This window comes from Diorhabda sublineata, chromosome 1, assembly GCF_026230105.1.
Source record: "Diorhabda sublineata isolate icDioSubl1.1 chromosome 1, icDioSubl1.1, whole genome shotgun sequence".
Taxonomy (NCBI): Eukaryota; Metazoa; Arthropoda; class Insecta; order Coleoptera; family Chrysomelidae; genus Diorhabda; species Diorhabda sublineata.
Window position 1 is genome coordinate 8,670,874 of NC_079474.1, and position 17,245 is coordinate 8,688,118.

At 31.6% G+C, this 17,245-nt stretch overlaps 2 protein-coding genes across 5 annotated transcripts in view; one reads left to right on the forward strand and one right to left on the reverse strand.

The window, feature by feature from the left end:
• Nucleotides 1–2,048: 2,048 nt before the first annotated feature.
• On the reverse strand, nt 2,049–3,259 carry LOC130443084 (uncharacterized). Its single transcript, XM_056777550.1, has one exon. The coding sequence runs from the start codon at nt 3,174–3,176 to the stop codon at nt 2,277–2,279; it is 900 nt and encodes a 299-aa protein (XP_056633528.1). The 5' UTR covers nt 3,177–3,259; the 3' UTR covers nt 2,049–2,276.
• A 406-nt stretch (nt 3,260–3,665) lies between these two features.
• Nucleotides 3,666–17,245, forward strand: part of LOC130451535 (nucleoprotein TPR) — a 31,264-nt gene continuing 17,684 nt past the window's right edge. For all 4 annotated transcript variants that reach the window (XM_056790615.1, XM_056790633.1, XM_056790625.1 and 1 more), the window contains exons 1-5: nt 3,666–4,032; nt 5,962–6,305; nt 8,980–9,411; nt 9,465–9,648; nt 11,462–14,540. In XM_056790615.1, the coding sequence (XP_056646593.1) occupies nt 3,876–4,032; nt 5,962–6,305; nt 8,980–9,411; nt 9,465–9,648; nt 11,462–14,540 (4,196 nt within the window). In that variant the 5' untranslated portion in view covers nt 3,666–3,875. The remainder of the gene's footprint in view (nt 4,033–5,961; nt 6,306–8,979; nt 9,412–9,464; nt 9,649–11,461; nt 14,541–17,245) is intronic.

Here is a 17,245-nt window from a genome sequence, read left to right on the forward strand (position 1 = left end):
AAAACTTACTTTAAATTAGAAGAGACCTGAAATCAAGACTATATGGTATAAATATATATAAATATATATATATATATATATATATATATATATATATATATATATATATATATATAAATATATACAAAACGTTAAATTAACTTAAGTCGCGTGTGTTGAATAGCTAGAAGCAGCGTAGCTCCGCTGAAATGTACAAATTCGAGATTGCTTTCTTCGCTGCCCCGAAAGAGAATGATTTTCTCTTCGATTCAAAATCTCTCGTCTAGGTTCGTGTATGTTGGTTTTCGCTAAAACGTGTATATTGGAGAGGGTTATAAAAGAAAGGTGCCTTGAAATTCCCGGAATTGATGGATTGTTTTATTGAAGTTTTTCGGAGAAATGTGTACCTTTATTATGTATTTTCCAATGTGAATTAACATGGCGTGGGCGCCAAAGATCAATAAGCCTAACGATTCCTACCCAAATATTAACATTTTGGTGGCGCTGGGTGTGTTCTTTACGAATCCAGTGGAAATTCTCCCGGGGCTAGTAGTATTTATTTTCTATACAAAACTCGCCAACAATTTTCATTGGATTGGATATACCTAAGTTTTGAAATATCACGCCTATTCCATCATTTGAACAGTTGTAGAAAACAAAATAGATTTTAAAACAAGTGTCATAGACCAAATTATGAATTTTATTTGAATTGGTCAATTTTCAGATCGTCGCTCCATTTTGTTGAGTTAGTATCTTTCATCCACAATGGTACCTCATTCTCTGTCTTGGTTCACTCCATTAAACCTTCCGATTGTGAATGCCTTGGTTTACCATACAGAAGACAGACAGTCTGGTCCCATCCCGACTAATTCTTCAATAATCTATATATTGCTGCTAGAAATAGAAACAAACACTAAAAGAACACCTAGCTGGTTTACAAATTCTTGGTCATTGTCATCCTGCAAATACTTCTAATAGTTGCCCAGTCAGTTTGTAAGTCGATAAAATCGATTTTGTTCCAAGAGTTTGAGTGATATGAAAAAATTGGTTTAATTTGGAATTTTTGGAACCATTGGTGATATTCATAGTACACACTGCTTTCACTACCACTAAACTTAAACTGTTTATAAATTACCTTTCTCTGAAGACGATAACTTTGTTATCGAAACCCGAGTCAGACAGTGCAATGATTAGTGGTTTAGTGTTAGTATATGTATGCTATAACACGTGGTTTCTTGCTGGATTTGTAATTCGTCTGTAATGTCAAATGTTTCTTTAGTAATGGTGAGTCTAAGCTCTCTTCTACTAGTTCTTCCATGTTTTGTTTAGAATTATTATCTTAAATAACTATTTCCAAGATTATTCTCATTTCTTATCGTATGACTTTTTTTGTTGGCATAGCAAATGTATCATCAGATATTCATTTTCATATTTCCTCGAATTCAGTAAGTTTATTAATATTCTTATTAGTGCAGCGTTCTATATTCCTTGTACATAGTGTTTCATATAATTCAGTAATTTACTAACGTGTCATAATTGAGCAACTTCTACAAAACAAGTTTTAGTGTTGTTTCTGCAGTTGATACGGTCCCAATGCATTTAAAATACCTCACAACATACCTATATAGAAAATTGCTAGCACTGGATCTTTTAAACATTTTTAAATGCCGCAACCCTTCTACCAGATTGCAATCACTAAATGACATCAATTCAAATAATTAGTATTTCTCGTTTTGACAACTTTACAGACATATATTTCAGGAACCAGTTGACATATTTGGATATTGTCGAATGCACCTTCAATTTCCGATTAATTTGTTAGTACTATTTCCATAAGCAGTATTTCTCTAAATTTTATGTATAGATAAGATAGCATTGAGGTGAACCAAACAGACTTAAAAAGAAAATATCACATGTGAATACTTAAAGCGCCTATGTGAAAAATCAGAAAAGATAAGGATGAAAATGATCTGTGGATTGACATAGGATGACCCAAAAGCAATTTCTTCTTCAAATGTATATATGTAAGAACCTTTTTTGAATCTGAATAAATAAAATACCAGTAAATGTTAATAAACACTTTATTTTAGTAAATACTGATTATTTGAAAATCAAGATTTCTAAAGATCCTGGACAAGATATTTATGGATTAAAGTTATAAATTCCTATATTTACACTAGTTGAAATTAATAAAACAGTAAATAAGCATCTTCCTCTCTAATTAACAGAAAATTACTTCTTTAAAATTTTCAAAGTACAAAAAAAGCTTCTGCTATAAAATTGGTAACTTAAAATTATCATTTTAAGGAGTTATACAACACCTTTTTCTTCTCAAGTGAACTTTTATAGAGTAGATATGGTTTTAGAATATCATCAAACTGTTTTCCAGATACTTGATCGTATTTCTGTTTAAGATCTAATAATTTTTCAATTTCCTTTTGACAATCATTTTGCTGTTCTATAATTCCTCTGATTAACTCTTTATATGCTTTTAATGTACAATTTGTTTCAGTAAAAATATCCACTTTACACTTTTGTTGGGACAAAATACATTTTAAATGGTTTAGTTTTTCTTCTATTTTACATTCTTGGATTTTCTGAGTCATTATTCCTGACAGTTCAATTACACGCTTATCACTAATTTCTTCTAATAATTCTTGCAATTTTAATAGATTCATTATATATTTTTCTTGTTCTACTGCTAATTTGTTCTTATAATCTAATAAAGTCATGTCTTCAACAGGTAACTGTATCAAGCCCAATGATTTATTGCTCTCTATGAGTTCAGTCCAATCTGAATGAGACTCAATAATGTTATGAACATTTTTTGTTAACTTCTCTTTGAGCAAGTCTCTTAAAGAGCTACTTTCAGTATAAGTTAATAAAGTATTGCTATCACTAATTCCTAGTAACTTATCCTTTCCTTCAGAGTTTCTCAAATCCAAGGTCTGTTTTACATTTTCACTTAATATTATATCTTTTATTTTTATTTTTAATTCAGTTTCCATGTGATCTTCTTCCAAAGCTTCTTCTATTAAGTCATATAATATCTTCTGATGAAGGTATTTGTTTTGTTCTAATTTTAAGAATTCTGAAAGATCGTTCAATTCTTGTTCTTGCGCATTGCAATATGAAGATTTCATATTCGTGTCGACAGAATCAAATAGATGGGTATTAAAATCAGTTATATTTGACATAGTTTTGAAACTAATATTATTTTAAAAATATAAATAGGTTCACCATACAATAAAAAATGGCGTTTGATGCATATTTTGAATTGACAATCAGTGCAGCCAAACTAAAACCGCTTTAAAAGCAGCCAAAATACGTTTTGTCACTATTTTTAGTGTACTAGTCCATATAACCACAGATCACGGTATATTACATATATGAGATCACCTAAAATACGTAGTTTGTGCATATAACTGTATACTCTAAGGAGAAAATGGATAAATAATGAGAACTGCGTGAATGCTTAAGTATTCGTAGCTATCTTAGACATTAAAGTATTGGATAAAGAAACCAGTTGTTCATTAATCATTAGTAAATTTACTTTTACTCTTTCGATATTATCATTTCAAAATGTAAATACTGATTATTTCACTTTATTTGATTTAGTTTTTACGATACTATTATATGAGCACACTCAACATCAAGTTTCCTTCTTGGGAAAAAAAGTTATCTATGGATATGAGGTGAATAGCCATTGGTAGCACTTATAGTACAATAAATTGCCGGCATGTTGGCGTTACAATGTTGAGAGTCGTTTCTTGTAGACTTCGGTTATGTGTGCATTAACAGTTGTAAAGCGTAGAAAATACTCAATATACTTACCCATACAGTAAATAATGTTCTAATTGTTTTTTTATTCTGCTATTATTGAACTGATAGTTAAAATGGAGGACTCTTTTGTTTTCGCTAGTGTTTTAAGTGAAGATGAATGGCAATCAGTTCCCGAGGAAGTTGGTAAAAAAATTATTAAGTTCGTTAGCGATAATGTTGATAGCTTGATAAAATCAAAAGCATTGTTGGAAACAAAATGCTATAACTTAGGTAAGTGTTACATTGTGCTGATATTTTTTTATAACAAAAACTACGATTTTATGTACTTAATTAATATTATTTGCACAAATGAATTTTTACCACAGCTATATGTGAAAGTGAAAAACTTTGTTGAATTATTTTTGGTTCTTAATACTGTATTATGTGATATACTTGTTCAAATCATATAAAACACTACACTTTCAATTTACTTATATTTTTATTCGCCATCTCTAGGGTTGCCTATTTCTTATAATGTAATTTATATTCTGTTTTTACGAGCGTTTATATTTAATTCAAATAATTCAAACTTTTCAATGCATCAATTGGTTTAAATAATTGCTATAGTGTCCATTTCATTTATAATACACTTCATTAAGCTACATCTACATGTGGAAAGTATTCTATAGAAAAATCTGTACAAAATGTTTATTGATGTAAAATAGAAATATTCACAGGATTACCATTTATTATTGATATAGTGCAAAAAAAGTATTCCATTTCTTATGATTGCAACGAGAAAGAACAGCTATATAATTTATATGAATGTTTTCTGATTGTTTCAACTATAGTATCTAATCTATGAATCTCACCCTTCTGTAAATATTGTCCCATAATTGTTTAACCTTTTCACTGCGACGCCCTTCTAAAGTCGGGCTAGTGAAGCTTTCCCCCAGCTTTGCCCTATTTTATTAGGTTATGTTCTGTGTTTGCGGACCATCCCTAAAATGGGACGCATAATTTTCAACATCTGACTGCTGCAACTGATTAAAATAAATGTATTCTAATCAATTTCATAAATTATTGATAAAGTAATACTAGCAGTGAAAAGCATTTGGCCCTAAAAATTTTTTTCTTCATACCTTGGTCAAAAGTACACTTTCGGCCCTTGTAGTGTAATATACTATTTCCTAGGTGGATGGCCCTAGACCAATCCAAAACAGCATTCAGATGTTTTATCTGTTGCTAGTGTTTTAACTCCAAAATTTATGTAATATACCTATGAGGAGTTAATGATCCTCTATCTAACAGTACTATTTGTTTCAGTCTTCCACACAACATGATAGACTCTCCTCCAAAGCTGAATATCTCTCACCTGATATTTCTTAGCATATTGATTACAGTTGTAATAAATGGTCAAAGAGAAGTTACTTGACAAATAAAGGAAATATTTAAAATTTTTTATAGACTCGTAATTTTCACTCTCTTTAAAAATTTCAATTGGGGTCTTAGATTACAATTTTATTCGTTCATTTTATTCATCTACCTATCCTGCTGTTTGACATTTGCATCCTTCTAGAGATGTTGTGGTCTCTTCTTCTTATTTTTCTGATGTTATGTACAAAAAATAATTTTCCAGTCTATATGTCATTACTTCTTTTGACACTGTGCCTGGCTCAGTTCCACTTTAATTTTTTTTATTTTTGAAATTACATCTTGTTTGCTTTCTGTGTTATCCTCTACTTTGTTTTTTGCTTGAAGTTTTTGTTCAGTTTGGCTTGTTAATGTAAACATCAATTCCATTGCCTTTCTCTTACCAGTTTAGTTCCTTAAGGTGTTAGGTGAAATTGTGCGACTTTGTTTTTTAAAATTAATTGTGTGAATGTATTACAAAATATTTCCAAAAATATATTTCTTATATATTCCTTCTTTGTAAAAAGTGAAGTACTATTTTTCTAATTGTTCCCTTCATTGTTTTGTTGATCTGGGAAACTGTGAAATTTATCTTCTCCAAGACATAGTGGTTTCTCTTGGAATTGACAGATAAATAAAATTATTACCAATAGAATCCAAATCAAACCAGGAAATTAATAGTAAAAACAAAACTTACAGAAGAACTGCTAAAAGAAATTGAAATTTACTCAAACATAAACTCAAAATTCTTTTATTGGTTGAATAATATGATTTTCGGTTTACTTGATATATTATTTATATTTCTAGAAAAGAATTTGTCTGATGGAGAACTTGAAGTAGAACGGTCCAAGTTGGAGTGTCAATCATTGAAAGCTAAAGTTGATTTAGCAGCAAACACAATCAAGGAACATGAAAATCGACTTTCAAACTTAACTGAAGAAGTTAATAAGTTACATACACATTGCAATACATTGGAAGCTGAAGCATCTGAATATAGACACCAACGTAACCAAGCAGTTGATGAGAAAGATGAGCATTTAAGAATGATAAACAGGCGCAATGCAGAAATAGAGAGGCTTCAAACTGATTTGAATGCATTGGCAAAACAATTGGAAACTGCAGTGAATGCCAAATGTGAAGCTCTAGCTCAGGTATTTTGTTTATTTTTTATTGCTTTGTATACTTAAAAAAATAAAAATATAAAAATAGCAATGGCATAAGTATAATACAGATCAATAGAGAATTCCTGATTTTTCATATGTAGTAGATCTTTTAAAAAAATTCTATTAAGTTTCTTCTTCTACTACTACTGCAAAACACTTACTAATTGTAAAAAGGTAAATATCTTATTCTTGTTAACTAATAGCTAATCTTATCTTGTAATTTTCTTGATTGTTAACTACAACTTTCTTCACAGCCTGGGTTTTTATAATCATAAATGAAATGTTTTAGGGTTTGAATTTGCATTGTCTTAGTTAACAGTAGAGTTGCACAAATTTAAAATGTAGTGTTTCAGTTTTAATCTTGATTAAAATTAAATTATAAATCGAGGTTATAATCCCCATACCAGCACAATGGGATCTAGCAAAATGCACAAATTACAGAGGAATAACATTATTAAACATTATATATGAATGCAATAATGAAAGAAAAATTATGGAAACAATAATAAGTGACTATTGATATAATTTTAGAAAATTAAAGTCTGCAGATGCAGTATAGATAATAAGGCAAATAACATAAAAAAATTATGAACATACTATTTAAAGATTTTAAACAGGTGATTTAGGGAAAATAAAAACACTTGGAAAACTTATAAGATTGAGGAGAAGAATCAAAATCCACACTGAAACTGGGGAACATAAGGACAAGTTGTGATAAAAGTAAAATAAGACTACCAGGAGCTACCAGGCTTGCTGTTCATAAGCTCACTGGAATACATTGTTAAATCATATTGGAATGATTAACACCAAATGTGTACAGATTATGCGGTTTTGGTCAACTGAATCAAAAATAAAATACAAGAAATGTTTCTAATATTGCAGATGACAGCAAAAGAAAAAGGACTGACAATTAATAATGAGAAAATGAAGTATATGCTTTTTAGTAGGAAATAAAAATGAATTACAATACTGAATACAGAAGATTGCTGGTTTGAGTAGTTGGAAGAAACATTTATAAATCTGGTTACTACAATTCATAGAAATAACAAAAGAGCTGGTATTAAGCTCACAATTCCATTGGTAAAAATATAAAGCAGAATTCATTTCTTAAATTGAAAACACATTGTGGGAAGAATTAGGCGGAACAGGCATATCTACACAGAACAAGATGGAAAAATGAAAAAGTAAAAAATTAGACCAAAATCTAAGTGCTAGGAACAGGTGGAACAGAACATCAAGAAGAGATACTAAATTGGAAAGAAAAAACTGAAAGGAATAAAGAACAATATCAATGATGCAATGGCACACAAAAATCTAAAAGATATAATTCACTATAGAATCTGAATTCAGCGAATTTAAAAACAAGTAGTTTATTCAGAAACATTCAACTTTTATGAAAAAGTTTCAGATTTTGGAGCAAATGATCTTTCGTCAGTGTAAAAAAATTTTTTTAAAAAACGAAAAATGACTATGAAGACATTTATTCACTAAATTACAAACAAATAATCTTAGTTTTCACATAACAAAATTTTTACATTTTAAGAAATTACAAGGAATCATTTATTTTATTGTGGCTTAGCCTTTGTTGTTTCTTCGTGAAATTCCAATGGTCTCATCTTTGTGTGGTAGACAAGGATATAAAAGATACTCTCGTAAAACCAAATGTGGTTAAAAAGTAAGGCAACTTATATTATATGTACCTTTAAAGGTCAAGGGAGTTTGTTTGAAAAAATAATCATTCTTTCTATTAAATTGACAAATTTGCACTATTTTCTAATGTAATAATAAAAGAAGTCTTCACAATAACTAGGTGAAGCCAATATATCTAGTTTTTGTCCAATCTCAACATTATTTTTCGTTAAACTCTGAATTAATGTCAACATTAGCCAATTTAAATGTTTATCTGTAACATATAATGAATATGATAGGCATATATTTGGGCCCTTTAGCCTGTAATACACAAATCATTCAATATAATAGACTCAGTATTAGTAAAACAATTATTAGTGTGTATAAAAATAGAAACCAAGAACTGAAAAGAGAAATTTGTCTTTGATAGTCGTTATTTTTACATTGTCACTCTCATTTTCCTCTAATATTTTTTGCATATTGATTCTTAAACTGTCTTCTAAGATTTTTTTTATTTTTGTGTATGGTGTGGTTAATGATGATTCACTGAAATCTGCAAGATCAATTATGTCTTCTCCACTCAGTTTTCAAGGACTGACTCTCAAACTATTTTTTTTTCTGATCTCTTAATAATTTAAATCATCTACCGACTTTAATTTAGATAAATTAAGGCATGTTTTCTTTGATCCCCATGTGCAGGCCAGACTTTCATTTCTGGAAAGATTGTCTTTTGTCTCTAGACTGGTTCTGCTACTTAAAGCATTTTCTCCATAAATGATGAGAGATGTCATTATTGACATGAAAACCTACCTTGCAGAACTCCTGGATGTATTATTGGGAGAAGCAGGTATTCACTTATTTATATTGGCTTTCTATTTCCTACTCTCCTTCCTATGGTACGCTTATGGAATGAGTGAAAACAATGTGCTCTCTATGAATAATACCTGTATGGTGGTATAATAAAACAGCTTCAGTATTTGTCTTAGAAATGAAAAATTCATGGTGCAGTGAATTCATATAATAATAATTTTAGATTGATGAAGTAGCCTCACTAAAATTGAACATTGAGTATCGTGAGAAAAGGATAGAACAAGAAAGAGTACTGCTATCCAGTCAAGTTGAAAGTTTAACACAAGAAGTTAATAAAAGGACAGAAGAACTTCTTGATATGAGAAGAGATAACACATCATTGTGCATACAACTAGAAACCAAATTATCTCAGAAGACTCAAGAATTAACAGTGGCTACAGAACAGATCAAATCTCTCACTGATCTCAATACTGACCTTACAAATAAAATTGATGAACTTTCGCAAAAGATGATCAATCAAAGAGAGTTGGATACTAAGATGAACGAGTCATATGTTTATGAAATTGAAGCTAAAACTAAAATGGCCAATGCTTACAAAAATATGTATGAAGAAGGGCAACAGCATACTGATGAACTTAAAGAAGCTCTGTCAGAGGTAGTATTTTTCATGTGTATCGAATTATTTTACATCATTATATTATGTTTTAGGTGCAACAACTTTTAAAAACTGCTACTGATCAATATGGTCAACTAGAAACTAAATACAAGGAATCTGAATTAGCAAACGAGGAAATAATATTGAAAAAGAATGAATATATTGAATTATTGAAAAAAGAACTTGAATCTGCTAATGAAATTCTTGAGAATTCCAAAAATGGACTTGATGGTGATGGTACGTTATTACTTATTACTAATTCTTTCATTAGCTGACTACTTGATAATAAATTTCACATAAAATTAGTATATGGTAGGTTATAAAATGTTAAGTCATAAAAGTTTTATTTTATAATTGTGCATGGGACCATTCTCAGAATATGATCCATCAATTAATTCTAATAGTTGGGCAGGAAATGAAGATGCCAATACATTTGACATAAATGCAACATGAATGCTATTTATTAACAACTGATTCCAATAATTGTTAACTTACCATGTAAAATGCCTTAAAAGCTCTGTTGTTTTCACGTTCTGGTCATAAATAATACCATAATTTGTTGTTTAGAGAGAATTGCCATATTTAGACTAGATTTGACATCATAGTTTTATTCCATACTACCAGATGGGCTCTATAGTTTTTTACACGTTGTTCTCTGTGGACAATCTGACTTGCTTAATTCTATTTCATTCTCTACTGTGTAGTTGATTCATTAATTTAATTAATGAGCAACTTTCTTGCAGCTTTATTGTGATCATTGCTGTCTGCGAAAATAGTTACAGTATTGTTCTCTAGTTCAGGTATATCACTAGTAAAAAGCAGGCAAAGTCTGCTCATAGTACACTACCTTTCAGTACTTCAGCCTTAGTTTGATCTGCTTGCAAGGCGGGCTAGGCAGATATTGATAAAGACACCTGGCATGAGACATGCAAAGGCACATAATGGGCATTAAGGCCCAACACTCACCTAAGTGCGGCTCAAACATTTGGGCAAACCTCACAGCTTGCCTAATGACATAAAAGGGTTTAAGCCAAAGTGCTTGATCAGTTTATAAAGGATATCGGCTTTTGGTAACGTCAAGTGGGACACGACGAGTCTATCTGAAGACTATGTGCTCTGGGCAATGCTACTATGAACTCTAAAAGATTTTTTGTTACAAACAACTCAAAAACTCAATTCTTGCACATATGCCGGTCTGAATCAACAGTGACGAAGTGTACTATTAGTTTAGACTTGAAAAAATATGGAATTTTATCCAAATATGTCAACTGGCTTCTGAAATATATGGCTGTAAAGTTATCAAAATGAGATATACTAATTATGGGCCGCCCACAATGCTACTATGAACTATGAACATTTTGTTTAATTTGCAAAAAATATATCTATGGTGGGTGGTCCAATAAGCATTAGTTAAGAATTGGCATACAGGGAAAAACTTTTTTAAAATTTTCGAGGTGATACCTCTGCGATTTTCGATTTTTTTGCAAGAACTGTTTTAGTTTCAAAATGTACTGATAATGTTGTTTTAAGTTTTCATGGTATATTTAGGTTCACATGTTTGTAAAACCAAAAAAATGAGTTTGACAGATATTCATCTCATCAATAGAAAAATTATTGTCATCATTGTATTACCCAATAGTTTGTGAAACTAAAGTAGTAGTTTTGTCTGATTTTTTATCCTTTTTCAAATACACACAACACAAGTTCAAGGATGGAATTTTACCAAAATCTAGTTGAGCAAGTTTTACTAATCTCCTATGTCTAATATTATGCAGGCTCTTTCAAATTGGGTAAGAAATATTACAACAGAAATTGTACTCTTAGGTCTATCAACATATAAAAATTTTTACTTTATAATATTTTGAAGAATTAAGATTGTCTTATGGTATTTGAGTCGAAGTAAGTAGAATTTAAAAATATGGACAAAGTTACTTAAACCCAATTTTATTAAATTATGACCCATAAATATACTCCTCTAGCTACCTTCCATGGATGCAATTCTTAAATATTGATAAGTTGATGGTTTAATATCCTTTTTCGTTTCTTTTAGGTATGCTGTCACCTAACGCTTCTATATCAAAGATGTCAAAAGTAGGCATGTCTTATTCTGAATTGTATTCGCGGTATGTCACTGTGTCAGATAAATTAGCAAATAAAGAGGAAGAATGTGCTCGACTCGAAAATTATATTGAAACAATCATCAAGGAGATGGAAGGAAATTTTCCTAAATTAAGAAAATTGCACGAGGAATATAGCGAAAGCTTAAATGCCATAGATTCCTTAAAAGAATCCAACGAGCAATTATTAAATGAAGTCCAACAACTTCGCGACGCCAACACAAACTGTAAAAAAGCTGAAGGAATACAAAGCAGAGAAAATGAAAGATTAAAAAAAGAAGTATCCGATTTATCAAGGCAAGTCGTTGTTCTACTACAGGAAATCGAAAATTCCCGAGTTGGATCGTCCTCAACGTCCACAGATAACGATTTAAGCGATAGCGTCAATTCAGCCGATATTATTAGCAAAAAATTAGTAACATTCAATGATATAACTGAACTACAAGCCAATAATCTTAAATTGTTGGTATTAGTTAGAGAATTATCCGAACGACAAGAAGAAGTCGAGAATCTCGATCCTGCTGCTATTGCCGCTCTAAAAACGAAACTAGATGATTTGGCTCAATCACATAACGAATTACTCGAAGAACATGACAAACAAATTAAAATGATGGCCACTTTACGCAATCAAAAAGATATGTACAAGAACTTATACATGCAAGTCGTCAAAACGACTGGAGAAGAAATTAACGTGATGGACACATCAGAGACTGGGGACATTAAAATCCGCACCGGAACGGAAGTACAACTTGAAGAGAAAGTTAAAGAATATGAAGCACAAGTTGATAAATTAACTAAGCAAGTTGACCACTTAAGAGAAGAAAATGAAACTTACCGTAAAGAAAAAACAGCCAACGAAAAAATCCTACTCGAACAATTGGACAATATGCGAGCAGAAGTCAAGGAAATTACCCGATTAAATTGCAAGTTAAGCTCGCACGCCGACTTGAATGAAGAAAAATTCAAAATTTTAAACAACAACATCGAAATTTATAAAAAACAGATAACTGCTCTTGAAAAACAAAACAAAATCTATAGCGAATCTATAATTAAACACGAACAAGCTGCTACTTATTTGAAAAATGAAACGCTTCAATCTCAAACAAAACTATCGCGAGCTGAAGTGATGTTGGGTAATTTAGAAAAAGAAAACGCACTATTGAAAGACGCCGAACAGAGGCTGTTGAAAGAACGAGAGTCTCTAAAGAGAAATTCGCACGAACAACATCTGATTAAATCAAACATAGAATTAATAAAAGCAACTTTGGAACGAACGGACGCCGAAAGTAAATTGAGATTAGAATCACGGCTTGATGAAGCTCACAGAGAATGCGCGGCTTTACGTAGACGTTTACAAGAAGAACAAGATCATTTTAGAGAACTAGCCGAACAATTGACAACAAGCAATAAAAATATACAAAAACGAATGGAAGAAGAAAAGGAAATAGCGGAAAAATACCGAAAAGAAGTGGCAGAAGTTAGAGAAGAACTCAAATTAAAAGTTTCTCAAAACGAGGAATTGAGTAAGAAATTGAAGAGCGGAATGTTTACGGTACCCGATAGTAGCGCCGAAACCCGTAAAGTTAGAGAATTGGAACAACAAATAGCTGATCTACAAGCCGAAATAGAATCTTTGAAGAAGAAATTGAAAACTGCTAAAGACGCTTCAGAAGAATATTTCAATATAGCCGAAGCATCGGAGAAACAAGCCAAAGAAGCCGTGGACAATAACGAATTGTTAACACAAGAAATAGATAAACATAAATCTCGAATTAAAGAATTGGAAGAAAAATGCGCCGAATTGGAAGGCGAACTCTCCATTCAGTTAGACGATCAAGACATTTCAAACGCTAATATTAAAAGTAAATCGACTCAATTACAAGAAGAACTTAATATTAGAAATATGGATTTGAAGACTGCTAAAGAGCAATTGGAAAATGCTAGATCTGAAAATAAACAGTTGATTGAACAACTTAAAGCCGCCGAAAATAAATACGCTCGAGAAGTTACTTTACATTCCGTAGATCTTGAAGCTCTTACTAACATGAAAGAACAATTAAATAAAACACTGGATGACTTAAATGTCACCCAAGTCGAGAAGCAGAATGCCATTGTGGCTTTAGATCAATCAAAAGTGGATTGGGAAAGGCGGGAAGAATTGTTTAAAAAGGAAAAACAAGAACTCGAAACTCGATTTGCCGATATGGATTCACAAAATAGCTTGTTACACGATCAAATACAAGCTCTAAACATACAACTAGTTACTTTACAATCTTTAGTTACAGAACCACAAAACGTATCAATGGGCGACAGTTCCTTCAGTAAATCCTTTACTGAAGATGAAGTAAAATCTTCGGAACAACTATTAAAAATTATCAAATATCTAAGACAAGAAAAGGATATTGCTGTTAGTAAAGCCGATATCGTCGAAGCCGAACATTCAAGACTCAAATCACAATTAGAAATGTTAAATAAGGAATTAGAAGACGCTAAAATAACAATCGAATCTGAAAGACAAAAAACAGAAATATCCGTTATATCGGCGGCTAAACACGCCGAAGTTTTGCGAAAATTAGAAACGCTCAACGCCATTACAGACAGCAATAGAACTTTGAGACAGGAAAGGGATACATTGGTTGCTCAGATCACCGAATTGCGCATCAAATCTGATAGGTTCGAAACGGAAGTGGAACCGTTGCAAGAAAAGAATAGAGAATTAACAACGAAAGCGGATCAATTACAAAGCGAAAATATATCATTACGTGCTGAATGTACGAGATGGAGACAAAGAGCTAATATGCTTATAGAAAAAACTAATCGGACCAGTCCCGAGGATTGGAAGAAATTGCAAACGGAACGCGAAACTCTCGCGAAACAATTGACCATCGAGAGGGCTAACGTCACTAGAATGAATGAAGAAATAAACAATTTGAAGCAAGATAAGAGTAAATTAGAAGAGCAATTGAAGAATATGAAAATTCAGAATAATCAACATCAGGAAGAGATAGCAAGGTACACATTTTACTATTCTATTTTCTTCAAGCTTAGAATTTATATAATTCAACACGAATTTTACATCAAACTCTTATACATTAATTTATCTTGTGTTATTTACATAGCACTTAATTGAAGTGCGTTTTTTTATAAGGCAATGTGACACTCAGGACCTGATTAGAATATTCTAGATATTTTTGATTCCTCAAGGCCAAGCATAGACATCACCTGTCAAAATTTAGAAAAAAATGTTACTCTAAAGTAGTAGTGTATAAAAAAATGTATTTTCCACTTTATTAAGTTAATAATTAATTTGTTATCACGAAAAATAATAGTTTCAGAATAATTGTTCACAAAAGTAAAACATGTGGGAAATGGGCTAAGTGCCAATACATTACATCGTTAAATTACTGTAAAACTCTTTGTGATTATGATCTTGTAGATATGGAATCATGGATCTTAAGTGCTTTTTCTTGCTATGACCAATTTTATTTATGTTTGGTAGCTGATTAATTGAGATATTTTTTACATTTTTTATGCTCCTTCAGAAAAAGATTCAGCAGTGAACAAAAAGCCATGTTTTTTGGAATCAACTTTCATTCGTACAACTTTGCTAATATGCACTTGTTTAAGATTTAACGTCATGTCGACTGCCGCTTGTACATAAAAAAAATTTCATATGCCTTATCTAGTATTTCAAATGGGCCTGTGTGCGTACTTAACAGTATTACATTGAGTAAGTCCTTAGGTACTATCGGAGCGCACTTACGCTTTCTTTTCTCGATTAACGCGAAATCCCTATCGCACTGAAGAATTCAATAGTATCAAACAGTCCACAACTCACCAAAAACAAATAAATGAACACAATCATTCTGTTTTTATTTTGGGCAGTACAGTTATTGCTCCACACAACATTCTTTTTTCCTGTAATGCCCATATTCAGGACGGGTAATAAGCAAGATGCAATCTCGTTACCACCACATCCTGCCATTCCTTCATGCCAGCAACATATGACAGAATGTTTGTTATCTTCAGAGTTTATTCCTAAGTTATAGGATGAAAGCTGGGTTATGTAGAACATGTCAGAGTGCGTTAAAGTAGGTACTAACATGACTTGTAAATCCACAGAGAACACACTCGTGGTGCTTCCTGGGACTTATGACGATTCAATGTCTTTTTTTCATGAGCATGGTAGCTGCTTCTGCCTTTCGATGGTGCAGCTCTAATTCCACCTTTGCAGCGCAATTTCTTTCACCCTGTGCTTTTATTTCACAATTCAACAAATCACATTTTCGGCAGGTATCACTTCAAGGCGCTCTAAATGAAACATTTTGAAAATCTTTTTCTAATATTTTCCTGTAAAACTTATTCGTTGTCATTGTTCAACACTTAATCTCCCCATACCTCGTTTTCGCACGTTCCGTATTCATTTTGAATAGTTCTTCGCAATATTCCACATCAGCGTGGCACTAAACGTACTCTGGTACTTCACACCTTTGTTGCGAAAATGACCGATCACTTGCAGACAGACATTTTATATTGCTTGATTTCTTATGGAATTTGTAGTCCTGGCATTTGACCCGTTTGATAGGACATATTCCATGGGACATAGAACCTTTCTATGCATGTATCTCATTCTTCGAACAATTATCACTTAGCCCCTTTGTTACTTCTACTCCTCAATTATTCACATATATAAGTGGTCACAAAAATCCAATTCAGTCTCTTGGCACACTACTTTTCTTCTGAAATATTTTTCCAAAACTCAGTTGTTGAACAACTATTTCTCTTCAACCTTTTTAGGACTTATTCTCTGATAATTCCAATAGCTCCAACTTTATCGGTGGTGTAACAGTACAGCATTAGCTGACATCAGTTGCAAATGCATTTTCTAAAGGTAAAAATGAAGGTTTATAGGCCCACAAGTCTGTAAATCTGTCATTAATATCCTCGGCTAGATATTTTGCATGAATATTCTGTTTTCATTTGAACAGCAGTAAGGCTAAAACAGTATTAATCAGATACAATTTTTCCTTTTCCTTGCAATATGTTCAGTGTTTGCAATTTTTTAACAATATCTATAAAGAAAGATTAATTTGATAATCAGTGTGGATCATTGTGGACCATTTTCAACTAGAACTATTTAATTGGGACTAGCAGCTGGAACATTTTTCCAAAAACACTGCTTACTGATAATCATTTCACAATGCCAATATATATCATTCCTCATTAAAAAGCCCGATTTAAATTGCTGATATGTTTTAGAATTTGAACGTATTTAGTTGTCATTTTTTAAAACCTGCATAATTTTTGGATATTCAGAAATTGTGTTGCTAAATAAATATAAAGCTTTATTTTTTGCCTGTCAGTAGCTAGCTATACTCACAATTTTATTGAAGGGCACTGAATATTTTACTGAATGCTATCCAAGGCTCTGTGACAACAACTAAGATATCTTCCACCATCACTTAAGTCGTTTGATACATACCTCACAAAAATGGAAAATTGCGGGTTATCTTTGATATCTGTGGAAAGTTTTCAGGGATATTTATTTTGTTTTCCTGAACCAATAACCAACAGAAAATTAAACCACCATGGCTAGTTCTATAATGTTGGTTTATATTGTTGACTTTGTACTGTGACAAGGTTATTTGGTACAAAAGGTTTATTGTTTCTCTCCACAAAAACATTTACTTCTCATTTACGTTTTGTAGACAGCAATA